At 38.7% G+C, this 17453-nt stretch overlaps 1 protein-coding gene across 1 annotated transcript in view; it reads left to right on the plus strand.

Moving 5' to 3' along the window:
* Positions 1-17453, plus strand: part of GYS2 (glycogen synthase 2) — a 53779-nt gene that overhangs the window by 2372 nt on the left and 33954 nt on the right. Inside the window, exons 2-4 of the mRNA XM_004435439.2 lie at positions 6401-6582; positions 10868-11059; positions 13640-13822. Of these exons, the coding sequence (XP_004435496.1) occupies positions 6401-6582; positions 10868-11059; positions 13640-13822 (557 nt within the window). The remainder of the gene's footprint in view (positions 1-6400; positions 6583-10867; positions 11060-13639; positions 13823-17453) is intronic.

The following is a 17453-nucleotide window of genomic DNA, read 5'->3' on the forward strand; positions in this document are numbered from 1 at the left end:
CTTAAACTATTTGAATATCAGTTTCTTTTTGAATGAAGTGACTGTAATATGCTCCAGCCATCTTACAATGGTTTACGGCAAACAAGGAAATATAATCATGTTCAAGAAAACAAAAGATTTCTTAGAGAGGAATAAAAGCCCTCATTGCCAGAATTTTGCCCATGAACAATGGAAATGTGTAAAATATAACAAATGAGAGAATCATAGTTAAATTATTGGATGTCAATTCTCAGACCTCAAAATAAGCTTTTCCACTTGTTCATATAACCCTTGAAATTTATCGCTTTTATTCATTCATCCATTTATTATTAAATAAAGATTCATCAAGTATCTCTTAGGTGTGAGGCACTGGGAGACGAGAGGCATAGTGTTTAACAGTACAGAATTGATTCCCAATCTTAAAGAATTTACAGACCTGCAGGAAGATAGACACTGAACATGGAATTATAGTCACATGTGATGGGCATAAGAATATGAGACCAAGATGGTCTAAGACTATACAGTGTGTATGGAGGGCAGGGCAGGGGAGATTCTACCTAGTTTGAGGTTTGGGAACAGCCTCTCTAGTAAAGAGACATTTGAGACACCTGAAGGATGGATAGCTGTTGGGTAAAGATAACAGAGGAGGTGATAAAGAGGGGACAGCATTCTGTGTGATGGAACTGTGTATGCCAAGATGCAGAGGTGAGAATGTGTACTCTGTTCAAAGATCTGAGGGAAGCTTAGAGAAGGAAAAGGAGTGGAGTATGAGAGGAGATGGGAGACATCAGCAGGGGCTAGATTGTGAAGTTTATGGTGAGTTAATAGCCTTAAAGAGTTTTATTTCCCATCCATGAAGGATGGGCAGCCATTCAAGTACTAAACTGTGGGAAGTGCTAAGTAGTCAGATGTGTTTTCGAAAAAGCACTATTACTGGTTGGGGGAGAGGATAGCAGGAAAGTTACCAGACAAATTAGAGACTGTGGCATGGTCTAGGGTGGAGCGTTTGCTCAAATGTTGGAAACATAAAGGTTTACTTTCTCCTTTGCTCAGCCCTTAGTACAATCATTTCTTCTACACAGATTTGCCCATATCATTGTAGACTATGGACCAATTATCATGTTGAGGATATTTAGGATCATTCAAAAGAGTTTAACGAATACTGTCACCAATAATGAATGCTAATTCAATACATGTGAACACTTCTGAAATTTAATCGCTAAATGGACACCTCCCTCTTAAAATCAGCTAAAACCCATTTGCTTTAGCCCTAAACTAGCATATTGCTGGACATAATACTTCTTCCTGCTCCCTCCTCAAACCAGGCGCCATAGCTCTGGCTCACATGGTACGAAAAGCACATGGAAGAACTCAGAAAACTACAGTCAAAATGGTGTGGTACAAGCTGATTATAATTGCAAGTCCACCATTCTGAGGGAGGTGTTCCAAAGGTGGGGATTTGGATAAAAATGGACTTTGAGGCGTTTGTAAACCTAAAATTGTATCTGAAAATATTATGTACTCAGACGTGTAAGTGCTTTTTCAGAGAAGAGGACTGAAGGCTTTCATCAGATTTCCAGAGGCCTCGATGATTGACGTGAGAACCAGTGCTCTAAAGTTCCCTAAGCCCTGGGCTACTTTTTGGTAACCTGGAATTGCCTAGACTCAAAATTAAAAAGCTAGTTCTTCAAAGTAGTGTTTTCCAAGTGGCTTTTCTCTAGAGCAGAATAGAAAGAATTTAGATGTTTATCTTTTTTGATACTACTCGTTTTCTTCCTCGGTCCCTCTCACCCACCATTTTTAAAGATCCATCAATACGTTGCTGCACGGAGTTACAATCTTGCTGTCTACAGCCTGTGGGCTCTGGAGTCATACTGTCTGGACTGAAACCGCAACTTCATCATTACCTGTGTGATGTTGGGTCTATCTCATAGCCTCTCTGTGCCTCGGTTTGCCCCATTTAAAAATAAAGATAATAATAGCATCTACTTGTAATGCTGTTGTGAAAACTAAAAGAAATACCAATTGTAAATCACTTAGAACAGTGCCTAGCATTTAATAAACACTCTGTAGGTATTAGCTTGTTCTTATTTCTTCATAAAATTTTTTCATGAAATGAGGAAGTTGGATCATCCATTTTCATACTGACTACCCATTTGAGTAATTCCATGATTCTATTTTTCAATGCAAAAGCAGAGAGGAGAAAAAAAAGATATAGGTCAGGGTTACTACAGTCACGGGTGACACAGTAATTAGGGGTTGAGGTCTTTTTGCTTGGTGTGGATATGCAGTGGCCATGTCAATGACATCCCAAAACACACTGCATGAAACACACAATCTATGTAAAAACCAGGAATGGGATACACATAGCTTCAAGATGATCACTGGTCTGCCCACTTCCTTTTCATCCAGATTGATGTGTCTGAGCCCCTCCTGTATAAAACATAGAGTTGCCATTGTGGTGTACTCAGGGTGGGATGTGTGTGTGGTCTTGCTCTAAGTGTATCTTGTCCTACTGCCCAAAACTGCAGCTGCCTTGATTTGCACCACAGACCCAGCAAAGTGCCAGGCACACAAACATTTGTTGACCATTGTCACCAGAAGCATTTACTCTCTTTCCTACCAGACCTGCTGCCTCAGAGACTGAGGTTCTAGTTGTATAATGACTACCCCTACTTCTGCAACTATGTCTTGAGACAGGAGGGTCAGATTATTAGCTATGCATACTGAAGTCACACGACTTCCAAATTCTGTCACTTTTTTTTTTTTTTGTGAGGAAGATTAGCCCTGAGCTAACATCCATGCTAATCTTCCTCTTTTTGCTGAGGAAGACCCGCTCTGAGCTAACATCTATTGCCAATCCTCCTCCTTTTTTTCCCCAAAGCCGTTGGATAGTTGTATGTCATCGTTGCACATCCTTCTAGTTGCTGTATGTGGGACGCGGCCTCAGCATGGCCGGAGAAGCAGTGCGTCGGTGCGCACCCGGGATCTGAACCCGGGCCGCCAGTAGCGGAGCGCGCGCACTTAACTGCTAAGCCATGGGGCCGGCCCAAATTCTGTAACTTTTAAAGTTTTAAAAAATAGTGAAAATACTCCCAATTTATATGAACTATAAAATGTCTTATTTTGGCTGGTGTCCATATTCCATACTGCTTTGGAATCCTGATTTTTAGCAGTATCAGCAGTGTTTCTAGATGAAAACTTGGGGTTTTAGCTACTTTAATGACATATATGCCATGGGAGCTCATCTTTTCTTTCTTGTGGAAGGCCTGATACTTTGCCCTCACTCTAAAGATAGCTCCCACGTTGTTTCAGAAAAAGACAGATCGATAAAACACAAAGTGCATGTTTGAAAGTGAAGGGTAAGTCCAAATTCAGCGACCTACACTGTGGTGAAACAATAATTCATGAAAAAATATGAGTTGGTGAACCTCTGGTTTATACTCCAAATGTGAAAGTAGGAATGACTCTATTTTTATGCCATTGCACTCAAAAGAGGAGTTTGGGGCAAAATGTAGTAAATAAACAGGAAAAATTGAGGAAAACTAGTTAGCATATAAATATGAGGAGGACAGAGAGAGGCTAAAATGGTGCTTGAGCATATGAAATGCCATAAGAGGACCTGTCCACAGAAAGACCGTACAGGGAGAGGTCTGCAGTGAAAAAGATTTATTTACAATCAGGCCTCAACCAATATGGCATGGACTTTTGTATTATGTCTTTATTTCCCGATAGACTGAAAGAACATAGCCATAGTATTGATGAGCGCTCTAAGGCCATTTGGGGACTATCTATATTATGGCTGGCGGCCTCAAATGAGAAAAGGAAGTAGCAAATTGATGAACTATGTTTATCTTTACATTTCAATTCCCAAATCTAAACATTCATTTTTTTCAAATAAAGAATTTCTCATCTCTCTTATGTCCTTTAGAGAATAAAAATGTGTTTGCATTTACCCAAGTGTATTTGAATTTGGAACACAATCTAACAAACAAGGATGTTCTAAGATCTCTAGGCAACTTTGCAAGATCTTTGCAAGACCATAGTTGCAAATAAAAGAGATTTCAAGAATAGAAATGTGAATAAGGCATTTAATAAATGTGCACTATCAGAACCTGATCATGTATTCCCCTGGATAAGATGAAGGAAATAAGTCTACAGAAGAGGAGAAATTATTTGAAGATTTTGCATTTTTATGGACAATGGCTTGGAATAAAACTTTATATATATATATATATATATATATATATAAATGTATTGCTAAAATGTGACTCTCACACTTTAAACAAAAGTTCTTTTTAGTTGCCCTTGCAAACTATTTCTCTAAATTTGTTTTTCCTCAACAAATAGTTCTGGCGGTTCATGAAATTTTCTGGATTTTGGGAAAATATTGAGGTGTACTTGATGTTGACATCAATCTATGTAGACTCAGATTCCTTGTTGAATGGTTAGCAAATCATGTCTGTTCTGGCCCATTCTGGAAGCCTCTGCCTGCAGGATTTGCAGATCCTCTTCATGTGTTCCACGCTATCCTCCTCACCTATCACCTGAGCTGTGATTGATAGTGTCGTTATTATCAGACTCTGCTCAAGTGACAATTTAAATTTCTTTTAGGTACAGTAAAAAAAGTCTTTTCTTAAAGAGGAAGTTCTTAAGGAAAATAAGTTTATATAGGCTCATATGAAAATTGCTTGCATATAATATTTACATTTGGAGAGTTACATTAGCTCTTCTCTTTTATAAATTAATAAATTCTGTTAGCATCGTAGAGTTGTATCAACATTTGTCTTTTTGGTCTCATCTCTCAAAAGGTAACTTACCAAAAAGCATATTTTGAGTGGCTTAGGCTTAAAGAAAAATTCGCTGATGGCAATTCTACCTTTTGGCCAATTGTGACTATCGATAAGATTTACAAGTTAAAGTCTAAGTTAGCAAAATAAGAAATTTAAGAGTTAGTAGCTATCAAACCCTATATCTTTATGAATTAAAATCCCTCATGAAAAACCATAGTGAAAAATGAGAAGAAGCTTTCTTCTCAATATACAAGTAATACAATTGCTCTTGGAAATGGAATTGAAGATTAGTGCCAGGATCTGTATTGCTCAGGGATTTCATACAGGATTTCCTGAGTCGTCCCCTCGCCTATACCTCATGGACAAGGTATTGCTCAAGAAATTGCTTCAGACTATTTCCGTATTCTCATACAAGTTGATTGCTTAAAGCCAGAATAGGAAATATCGAAATATCCTGCCTAACGTTGCTGAAGGTCTTCTTCCCTTTGACCCTCCCTGTTCGTCCTAACTGGTTACTGCCTCTCAACCTCTCCTTTTCAATGTCTATTACTCTCTACTTGCACGCTTTGCTCCCAACCTAGGGCCTTGGCTCTAACTCTTCCCTCTGCCTCAAAAAGTCTTCCTCATGATATCTGCCAGCTTAATTTCTTCACCCTTCTAAGAACTTACTCAAATATCATCTTTTCAATGAGGCTTAATTTTTAATATTGTTGCTACAAATTGCCCTTTCCCCCAAGCTAAGTACTACTTTATTCCCACTGAACAAGTGAGCTAGTTGAGCCTTAGACAGGTTAACTAGCTGAATTTAAGTTAGTTCTAATTTTTCAACATTATAATACTTCAATAAATATCTTTCTATACATATATACATATATTTTGGTGCTCTTCTCATTTTCCCCAGGACAATTTTCTAGATGTGGACATGCTGGATCCAAGATTATGCATATTTCCAAAAGCATACATGTTTTTTTGGTTTTGTGTTTTCATTGGTGGCAGAAATGTCAGAGGGGAAAAAATGAAATACCATATGAAAATTTGTATTTGTGTTATTGGGTTTGACGTGAGGGTTGAGCCAAGCATTCCCCCTCAGAATCTGTCAGCTCTTTCCTCTTGTCAAGAGGTACCTTGCTTGGTAACTTAGAAGGGAAGTGGCTCTTTATCTTGGGAGACTTGCTCATAATTTCAGCAGCAGCTGTTACTTGAACATCCCTTAGGCCCTTCTAAGACCACTGTAGGAGAAGGGGTGAAAGGTGACTACTGCTGCTGAGGGCATGTGTCTTGACAATGGCTGTTTGTCTCAGCTTTGACACTTCACTATGGGTAGAGCCAAGCCAAGTACTGTTTTATTTGGATCTTCTCTTCAGATTTCCTTGAAATGTTTGTACTTCTCCGTACTTCTGTGCTGCCAACCTGCTGCTTTTCTAACAGACACCTGGCTTTAAAATAAGCATGGAATTGAACCAAATAGAAACTATTTGATAGTGTCTCTTAAAAACGTTCTTTTAGAAAGTTAAATAAATCCTTGTGCTTGACGGATCCTAAATGCTAACTTTAAAATGAGAACTCATTTCCATCACTTAAAATGAATTACTAACTTGAATGATAATGGAACCTTTTCTTTTTAACAGTTGGTGGCATCTATACTGTGATTCAGACGAAGGCCAAAACAACAGCAGACGAATGGGGAGACAATTATTTTCTGATTGGTCCCTATTTTGAGCATAATATGAAGACTCAGGTGGAACAGTGTGAACCTGTAAATGATGCTGTTAGAAGAGCAGTGGACACAATGAATAAACATGGCTGCCAGGTAAAGGAGGCTGACTGATACTTTACTCGGCAAGTCTTAGCAAACTGTTATGGGAAAACAAACTACAATTTACACGAACTCACAAGAGAAGACCATTCATCTACTTAGGGAAAAGGAGCAAGTTTGTGAGCAAGACGAGGAATTTGGTTTTACATAGGTTACATCTGAGGCACCTTGTGAAAACCATAGGGAGACGTCTACCAGGATAATAGGTTTCAAGCACAGCAGAACGTATAGGATAGAGATGTTCTGGGGGCAGCCATTGGTATCTAAATTGTAGTTGACATTATGGGTGTTGATAACATTATTCAGTGGAAGTTTATAGACTAAGAGCAAAAGTTTTGAGCCAAACCTTGGGGAATGTCAGCATGTTAGAACATCTACGTTAAAAGAAGTCAGGGGGCCGGCCCCATGGCTTAGTGGTTAAGTGCGCACACTCCGCTGCTGACGGCCCGGGTTCGGATCCCGGGTGCGCACTGACACACCACTTCTCCAGCCATGCTGAGGCCGTGTCCCACATACAGCAACTAGAAGGATGTGCAACTATGACATACAACTATCTAGTGGGGTTTTGGGGAGAAAAAAAAGGAGGAGGATTGGCAATAGATGTTAGCTCAGAGCCAGTCTTCCTCAGCAAAAAGAGGAGGATTAGCATGGATGTTAGCTGAGGGCTGATCTTCCTCACAAAAAAAAAAAAAAAGTCATCAGGGACTGCAAAAGTAGAAACAGAGCTAGTGATGTAGAACCAAGCATGCCCAAATCTTAATCCTCAGAACCTGTGAATGTGTTACCTGTATAGCAAGAGGAATTTGTAGATGTGATTATGTTAAGGATTTTGAGATAGGGAGATTATCCCAGATTATCTGGTTGGGCCCAGTGTAATCACTAGAGTCCTTAGAAGAAGAAGGCAGCAGAATTAGAATCAGAGAGGAGATATGACAATGGAAGCCGAGGTTGGAGTGACAAGCTTTGAAGATGGAGGAAGAGGCCATGAGCCAAGGAATGCAGGTGGCCTCTAGAAGCTGAAAAAGGCCAGAAAACAGATTCTCCGCTAGATACTACAGATGCAATGCAACTCTGCCAGCGTGTTTTGATTTTAACCCATGATTTTAACCCATAAGACCCATTTTGGACTACTGACATCCAAACATGTAAGATAATAAATTTGTGTTGTTTTAAGCCACTAGGTTTGTGGTAATTTGTCGCCATCACAGGAGGAATAGTGAGGTGAAGACAAGGGAAGAGAGAGTTTCAAGTATGAAGGAGGGATTAAGTCAACAAAGGATTGAACCAGGGTCGATTGGGTTTAGCAATATTTAGGTCACTCACAGTAACCTTCCTAAATATAGTTTCAGAGGAGAAGGGGAGGTTAAATCAGATTGCAGTGGGTTGAGGAATGAATGAGTGGTGAGAAAAAGGATATAGAAATTGTGGCTATGAGATTTTTCTATGAAAAGGAAAGATAATTAAGTAGTTTCAGGATGACATGGTTTTGAGAATTGATGTGTTATTAAATGTGAGTGAGACTTGAGCATATTTATATACCAAAAGGAAATATCTAGCAGACAGGGAGAAGTTGAAAGTTCAGAAGAAATGGATGTTTGAAGAAAGTGGGGTCACTGAGGATGGGGGCAGAAATAAGATCCAAAGCACTATTGAAAGGTTCGTTCTTCACCCCTTTCACTCAAACAGGAAATAAAGGATTAATGCAAATAGAGATAAATTGATGAAGAATTCAGGATGGTCTCACTCACTGTTGGTAATTTTACTAAAGTAGGAGTTAAAGGTCATCTTATGAAACTTAGGAGGCAAGCATTAAAATAAGAGAATTTGAAGAAATAAGTTCTGAAAGAGTGTTCAAGGAATAGGCAAAAGAATTTCTGGATGTCTTTGAGGTATAGTTATGACTTTTTAGTGGCACTAATATATACGACTGTGACTTTCTCCAGCAGCAGTTAGCAGCCTGAGTGAAACCACAGGAAGTTGAATAGATGGAGATTCAGTGTTAATTTCAGCTTTTGATCAATGCGGCAATTTGGCACAAGTCTTGGAGGTAATTGTGCGATTGACTGAATTAAGGATTGAACTGATGGACCATTGTGTCTGAAACGATAGAAAGGAAAGCAAAGCTGGAAAGGAAATGATAATATAGGAGAAAGTGGAGGGTTCCATGAACTGAAAGTCATAAAGAGGGAAAAGAAAGGATATATATACTGGGAGAGAGTGAGAGAAATGGAAATATAGAAGTTATGGTCAAGAATAGAATGCTAAAGTTGAGTATTTCAGAGGAGGAACAGTCTGGGTTTTGACAAGGATAAGAAGGCAGCCATGAGCTTGGGTGGCTGAAACATAGTGGATGTGAAGTTATTTGAAGTCAGTAAGGTCAAGTAACTATAAGGTAAGTGTTTAGGATAAAAAACCTAGATTTTTAAGATGCCAAGAATAAGGTAGAAAAGTAAACAGGTGATTACTAGACAAGAAAGGTAATTTATTTGGATAGCATAAATTTCAAAGAGGTCTTTATACACAAATAAAGAACAAGGCTTTTAAATTTTCAGTGTAATTTTTTTTAACAAAGAACTTTCCTTCATACTGTTTCTGGGGGTGAAAAAATGAGATGACCTCACTGAGATGTCCATGTGAGTAGTGGTGTCTAGGATGTATATGCAAGGTTTAAGGTGCAGAATATTCAATTTAAAAGGGAACTTCAGGTCCTACAGGGCACCAGGGAAATATATCATAGTGAAGGTAGCATTGAGAATGTAGGAGAGTGAAAGAAGGTTGCATATTGTACTATTGGGATGAAATAAGTGAGATGTTAGAAGGGGCTTGCAGTTGAAGCTCTTGTGAAAGAAGAGAAAGATGAAAAGCATGATAAAACTGACTAGTCTCACGATTCTAACTGGATTTCCTATGTAAGTATGTTTCCACGTTGCAGCCAAGAACGCACTGGAAGTGAAGACAAGCTAGCTTACATTCTCTGTAGTTTCAACAGTGCTCTATGATCTTAGCTCACTGTTATCATATGTCACATATTAGGCAGTCAATAACTATTCATTGAAGGAAAACCTAAATCAATGAATGTCCCAAAGAGAAAACTATTGAGTTGTTTGGGGCTCTGGAAAATTCAATCTGAAAATGACTGCCATGATAAATACTAAATTACAATGGAAGCAACTGACACATAATGAGGGTCTTTCAAAGTTGGCCAAGGCATGGATGAGAGAGAGACATCACCATACAGTCCTGAATCCCATGGAAGGGAATGATGATAAAACGGGCTTCCGAGCTCTGCAAAATTCAACCTTGGGTGGAGTCATAAGGGTCAATATGTGAGCAATGTGGACACATTCAGTTTTCTAGAGAGGCCTGGATACCCAATGAGAGAGGCTCTTAGCCTCTGCCAACTTCCAAAAAAGATTTGAAGTGATTTATGGAGTGGCATACCATGTAATAGGAGAATAAACATGAAATAAAAATCAGGACAAAAGAATGAGTCAATTACTATAGAAAAATAGAGACCAAAAGGGAAGTTAAAACTTGGATATACAAATGACTATATAATTACAATTGGAAAAATTTGAGATAGTAAATGCATTAAAACTTGCACAAGATAAAACATTTGGAAAAAAAGGAAGTCAATTTGAAGAATGTAATAGCATTAGACTTTGAGCTGCTCGATTAAAGAGATAATGTATCTTGGGCAATATATTTAGTTAAGACCTCTGACAGCAACCATATTGGGAAACACTTTGTGTCACACTATTTTTTTTTTTTTTTTGCTGGGGGGATAAGAGAAATCACACACATTTGTCTACAGAAACAACTTTTTTCTAGCAGGAAATATTGTAAGTCCTGTTGCATGAAGGAAAATAAGTGACACAGTGGACATTATATCCAATTACAAGTTTTTAAAGATACAGAGCAGTTCATCTTATGACTCCATCATAAAAACATAAACTGTAATACTAAATCTTAAAACCATGAGCTCAAGGTCACAGGAGGATAATGACGGACAGAGATCACGTGATCTAGATACCTCATTTTTAAATGACCAAATTTAATGAAGAGCAAGAACTTGGAGATACTAGATGAACAGATTCAAGACCATTCCATCTTCAGACTCAAACATCAGATGCTTTGTGTTATCACTATGGTTTCCTATATAGCTTGCATAATCTGCTGTTGAGTTCCAAATAAAACTTATATCCTCTAAGCACAAATACATTTTCTTCCCTTGCGTTACCTAGTATTACTACACGGCCGTGTCTTCTTTATATGGCAGGTGCACTTTGGAAGATGGCTGATAGAGGGGAGTCCTTATGTGGTGCTCTTTGACATAGGCTCTTCGGCTTGGAATCTGGACAGGTGGAAAGGTGACCTTTGGGAGGCATGCAGTGTCGGCATCCCTTATCACGACCGAGAAGCCAATGATATGTTGATATTTGGATCTTTAACTGCCTGGTTCTTAAAAGAGGTACAGTTTACTCTATGGTCATACAATAGAGGGGCAGCACAATTGTGTTTTGTGCCGGCAACAATCCCATGATCTTTAGACTAAGTAAATTTTGAGATGATGCCGTTATTGATTGTCCTAATACATTTCAAAGGAATCTGAGAAAATGTTCGGCATTCCTCAAACTAAATACCAGCCTTTGGGACAGGGTAATAATAATACTTATCAATATTTAGCTCATGTCAGGTTTAAATAGAATGATGATCATGATCACGATGAATGATCATCTGTGTAGCAGGCAATATAATTGGGTGTTTTATATAAAACTCAATTGGGTGTTTACATATATATTCAATATATATGTAAGGAAAAAATAGATAGTATACATCATGCACTATGTACGTGAATTCTAGAATCATGGGAGTAGAAAATAGTTTGAAATATTTGGTGGTGTTTATGCACGAGTACTTGTGCAAATGCAGTAGATTTTCAATATTTTCATCATTTTCTAAGGGCTGAAGTGATCCTGGCACTTGCTAAGGAGTCATAGCAGTGAAATATCCCACAGATGTAAAAAACTAAGAGTATTAAAAACCAGTCCTTATTAAATGAGCCAAGTCTGCACTCTCTTAAGTCCTCAAACATGGCAGTGGGACTTTGCATTCCTTGCATTATCTCAAGATGATGATACCTAACCTAAAAATCAGAGGGAGAAGGAAGAGTATCCTAGCAAAGAGGGAGTATGGTCTAAGGACAAATCACAGAACTGCATGCTGCGAGTGTGTTCCCCTTGGCGCCTTTCTTACTGATGAAGTCATATTCCAATTGCCATAACAAAAGGCTGCCTTGATGTGAAGGGGAAGGTGGAGGGGCGGTCCTATCGCTTTGTGTTGGTGACAGAATAGGACAAGAAGGGTTAGGGTGCTGGCAGATCTGGCCTGATGACAGATACGCAGTCTTGTTTTAGCATCAGTTAGTGGAACCAACTCTTCCTCTGCAACTGCCTCCCTGAGCCACTGCCTCCAGGGCTGAGGCCAGCCTCCAAGGGTGTGTGTGTGTGTGTGTGTGTGTGTGTGTGTGTGTGTCTGCTGTCGTCCTTTCTGTTAAAGGGAAACAGAGGGGGGAGAAGCAAGAAAGTGGGAGCTCCAATTTTCTCTAAAATAAAGCACTTCCAGAAATAGAGATTTTCTTTGTTAGAAATAAATGAAAACATTGAAAAAAATCCAAGGCTGCTGGGTAAGCCCTGTTTCTGCTGTCACCTCTGCTGCCACTGATCTGTGCAGCTGTTAATAGCTGCAAGGAACTTTTTGAAGAGCAGGTACTTTAAAGTACAAAGGTCTTAGCCTAAGTCAGTGAGTGGTTCTCAAAGAGTATTTTCGTGGACCACCACTTGCAAACTTGTAAGAAATGCAAATTCTTGGGGGCCGGCCCTGTGGCGTAGTGGTTAAGTTCGCGGGCTCTGCTTCGGTAGCCTGGGGTTCACAGGTTCGGATCCCAGGCGGGGACTTACACACCACTTATCAAGCCATGCTGTGGCGGCAGCCCGTATAAAGTAGAGGAAGATGGGCATGGATGTTAGCCCGAGGCCAATCTTCCTCAACGAAAGGAGGAGGATTGGCAACAGACATTAGCTCAGGGCTAATCTTCCTCACATGAAAAAAAAAAGAAATGCACATTCTTGTGCAACAGCCCAGAACTGTTGGATTACCGGGGAATGGGAACCAGACGTCAGTGTTTAACAAGCCTTCCAGGTAATTCTGATGTATGCTAAGTATGAGAATGGCTGTCTTAGGTTAACTCTCCAGACTTCCCATTCTCCACACTTCTTGAACTCAGATATTTTGCATTATCAGTGCTACCCACTCCCCCCCCTTAAGGAAATAGACAGTCATAAGGGGAGTGAAATACAAATATTAATTTTTTATAACAGTGCAACTAGGTAACTTTAAGGCAAAGAGACTGATGCCCTGTCTGGTTTTAGAATCAGACCTGGAATTAGACCTGAGTCCTCAGTGTGTTACTAACGATTTGACTCTAAGCAAGTTATTAGCCTCTTTCTCCCCAATTCCATTTTCTTAAAAAATGATATATCAATTTAAGTTCTTTTGGCCTCAAGGAACAGAAAAATCAAAATAAGACTGACTTAAAAAATGAAGTCATTTATTGTTTCTAATATTTATGAAATTTATAATATTTATAATATTGAAACATGAAGTCATTTATTGTTTATAAAGAAGCTTGTAAGTGGGTAGTCCCAATTGATTCAGCTGCTCAGTGATATCTTCAAGGATATTATTATTGCTATTATTCATTTATCCATTCAATGAATATTTATGAGTACCTACTGTACATTTATTCTATGAGGCCCCTCTGTGGAAACATGATCCATCACTGAAAGGAGAATTATGCCACAAAAATATATAGGCTTTATGAACATGCCACTAAATTCTATAAAACACTTCCTAAATCTGCATGCTTCATATTCAGATCTCTTTAAGTTGTGCTAAAATTTACAGGTATGATAAAGTTCCTGGTGCTGTGAGCCATGAGCAAGATCAAGCTTCGCCAACAACTTTTCTAAATGCTTCTTTTCTGCTGTAGGTGACAGATCACACAGATGGGAAACATGTCATTGCCCAATTCCACGAATGGCAGGCCGGAATTGGACTGATCCTTTCTCGAGCTCGGAAACTTCCTATCGCTACAATATTTACCACCCACGCCACACTGCTTGGGAGGTACCTCTGTGCAGCAAACATTGATTTCTACAACCATCTGGATAAGGTAAATAGGCCTACCACCTTCCGCTCACCATCTTTCTTTCAGATCCTTGAAGCTGAAGGATGAGAAGTATTGATCTTTACATTTCATCTGCCAGCCAGATGGCAGAAATGCCCTTTTAACTAGTCAATATTCATGACAAAGCCTCCCCTGGGTGACAGAGAGCTCATTCAGTTTAACTTTGTTCAGAGTGCAGTAGAGTGTAGCAGTGAGAGGCCAGATATCTGTCCACTTTGGAACAATATATCCAAGATCCAAAGGGGCATGATGGGAGTAAGACACTGTGAACACAAGGTTAGGCTCCTGTCTATCCCGAAGCTTGGGAAATGCTGTGAGGACACTGGATCCACACACAGCTCTGAGTGGCAGGTAGAGAACAGGGATTCCAGGCATACAACTTGCACTATGAGCCTTACTTCATCTATCCTCCAAATGATCAGATTTCTCCTGTAACTCTGCAGTGTGTAGATGGAGTTTTTATGGGGGTCAAGTAAGGCAGAAGTTATTAAAAACAGAGATGTGGGTCCTTGGTGACCAAACAGTTGCGTTTGCTCATCTTAGAAGAATGCCTGATTCCATGACCCAGTCAGTCAATTTTGATTTCTTTCTTCTGTTTTCCATCAGTTAAATCAGATTAATTAAGGTATGTCTTTTAGTCATCATGTCAATAATATTAACAAAGCATTTGAGTACCATAAAGTCAGGAGTTTTGCAGATTTGTTATCTATATTGCCAATCAAATCAATTTAGCATTTTAGGATTCTGTTTCACTATCAGGAAAATTCGAAAGTTGGAAAGTTGATTTCTAAAGACTTCCCCAGTCGAAAAAAGTGCTAAGATTCTATGAAACAGAATGTGTGTGTGTAATAGATGAATAATACTCAGATAATGGTAGTGGAAAGTTATGCTACTATCTCAAAGACACTTTGAGTGCAGAAAAGTTTTTTCTGACAAAAACATTTGCAAAGCCATGAATGGTCCTAATGAGAGTTTTCCTATAAAAAGTTCAGCCTAATCTAAAGGTCATGTTGTACAGAAAAGATGTATATTTAAAATAAAGTCACCAAAGAATTTAGAGAGTCAGAAGATCAGGGAAATTTCCTAATGGTATATGATAATGGTAGACTAATAAGGGCAAACCAGTGATCTGTGATACGCTCAATGACTGTGTTTCCTGGAGAAGAGCAGACTTTGATTTTTGTGAAAGAGAAAATATTAAATAGTCTTATCAAATATTTCACTTCAGAATACTTAAGAGCATTATATAGTAACAATTAATAAAAACAGCTAATAATATACATCAGACATTATTAGTTGTTTTTAAGGAACAAATGCAGTGTAGCATATAGTTATATATTACAACCTTATCCTTTTGATGAAAGGTCAGTATTTATATCACCGTCTTCAAATAGGATTATATATTTCCCTAGCTTAAAGCCCCTCACTGGTTGAAGTATGTAAACTTAGACCTCAGCCCACTGTTCTAGTAAAATGTCCTGCCAGCAGAGTGACTAGTAAATAATAAGAACTAGATTTTAAGTTAAATTTATAATCATTTCGCATAGAAAAAGCTCCCATAATCACTTTTCACGGCAGACTGCTCACACTAGATTTAGAATTTGGGTGATACATTAAAAATACCAAATTATATACATGAAAAGTTTTTAAAAGTTCAACCTGAGAAATGAGTCATACTTTAGTCTTTTGATGCAGGACCCAAAATCTGTTTCAGTAAATTCTGATTCAGACAGATAAACATGGGGGAAATGAGAACAAGAATAAAAGTATTCAACTTTTGTAAAAGCAGAAAGATGAGAACTATTTTACTCAAATATTACTAACTGAAAACATTTTTTGTTAATAGCCGACTCATGAGGACCTTGAAGTTGGTTTAAGTTTTTAGTTAAATTTATTAGCTAAAATAAGATTTTAACCATTTTTAGCCAGCATATGCATTTTCTGAGACTCTCCAAGATGTTTCCAAATTCCTTCTTATCAGTCCAGCCCTTGGTCAATTTTCCCCTCCACTGTAATAGGCAGATGACTAATGCTTTTTTTTTTAAGTTTTCTTATGTTTTGGCATCTCTTTTCTTGATAGCAACAGAATTTCCTTGATGGAAATGTGAGGACAATGCTGTTGGGATTAGAAAATGGTGAGGGAAGCCATAGACAATTATTTGATGGATTTTAACTGTTTCCTCTGATCAAGTTTTGAGATAGTCAACTTCAGTGATAGGGTTATCCTCCTCTGTTGCTGGACTGTTGTTTGTTTTTGTTTTTTTTTTTTGTGAGGAAGATCAGCCCTGAGCTAACATCCATGCCAATCCTCCTCTTTTTACTGAGGAAGACTGGCCCTGAGCTAACATCTGTGCCGATCTTCCTCCACTTTATGTGGGATGCCGCCTCAGCATGGCCTGACAAGCGGTGCGTCGGTGCGCACTGGGATCCTAACCCGGGCCACCAGCATCAGAGCGAGCGCACTTAACTGCTACGCCACGGGGCCAGCCCCCTGGACTGTGTTTTATTGGTTAATATATCCTTTACCTCATTCTCTGTTCTTTTATACACATTACCTAGAATTCAACAAAAAGTTATGAGATATATGAAAACACGGGGAAATAAGACACATTGTCCAAAGAACCAGGTCCAGATATGTCCTAGATGTTGGAATCTCAAACTATCGTAAATATGGGGAAAAGTGGACAACATGTGTAAACAGATAGGGTTGCTGTACAGCCACAAGTGTGGCCATGCATATCACAGGCCTAAGAGATAAGGGACCCCCATGGGGCCAGAAAAAGGCAGAAGCACGCACATGTGCCTGTCTTCATGAAGACCTCTCATGGGGTCACCAGGCCTCTGCTGATCTTCCCCTGTATCTTTGCATACTTGGTTTACTCACTTAGAAACTTTACTTACTCAGAAAACCTATCTTCCCATCCCTAATTGTCTAAATGTTAAGTTCAATGACTTCTGGGATCTGGCCCTATTATATCCCACCAGGATGTTGCCCTATTATGTCTCATACATTCTACATCTGATGCTACAGTCACGTCCAACGTCCTGCTATTTTCTGCACATAAAATGTATATACTTGTGACTGTATGACTGTATATACTTGTTCTTTAGGGCAGCTAATTTTTTAGTCCAAAATAACCTTTCCCCAAATTAAACTTTCATGCCTGAATCCAAATAACATTTTAGTCATTCAATCAACTTGAAGATATAAAGATGGAATAAGTCATGGTCCTTGCCTTTGGAAATCTTACATTCTAGAGGTGATACTGACAACATGAACACTTATATAGCAGTATGAGATACTTTTTCCTATCCTCCCCTCTGATCCTTTGCCTTCCTCAGGCACTTACTCATTTATGCCTTATTTTTACCTGTTTTCTCACTAATTTATAAGCTCTTTAAAGGTAACAGAAGCACATAAATTACTCAAAAAATGTTGGTTGAATGAGAGGTTTGGTCGAATAAATGAGACAGCCATATAAAGCTTTTACAAAAGCTTCTGCTGATCCAAGAATGCTACATAGAGCCCTAATTCAAACATTTTCAGAGAGGTGGTTGCAAATATTATAGTCACGGAAGAATGATCTAGGAATTTCCTTGTTCTAATCTTTAGAAT

Source organism: Ceratotherium simum, chromosome 17 (assembly GCF_057802395.1).
Source record: "Ceratotherium simum simum isolate JZ-2026a chromosome 17, ASM5780239v1, whole genome shotgun sequence".
Lineage (NCBI taxonomy): Eukaryota > Metazoa > Chordata > Mammalia > Perissodactyla > Rhinocerotidae > Ceratotherium > Ceratotherium simum.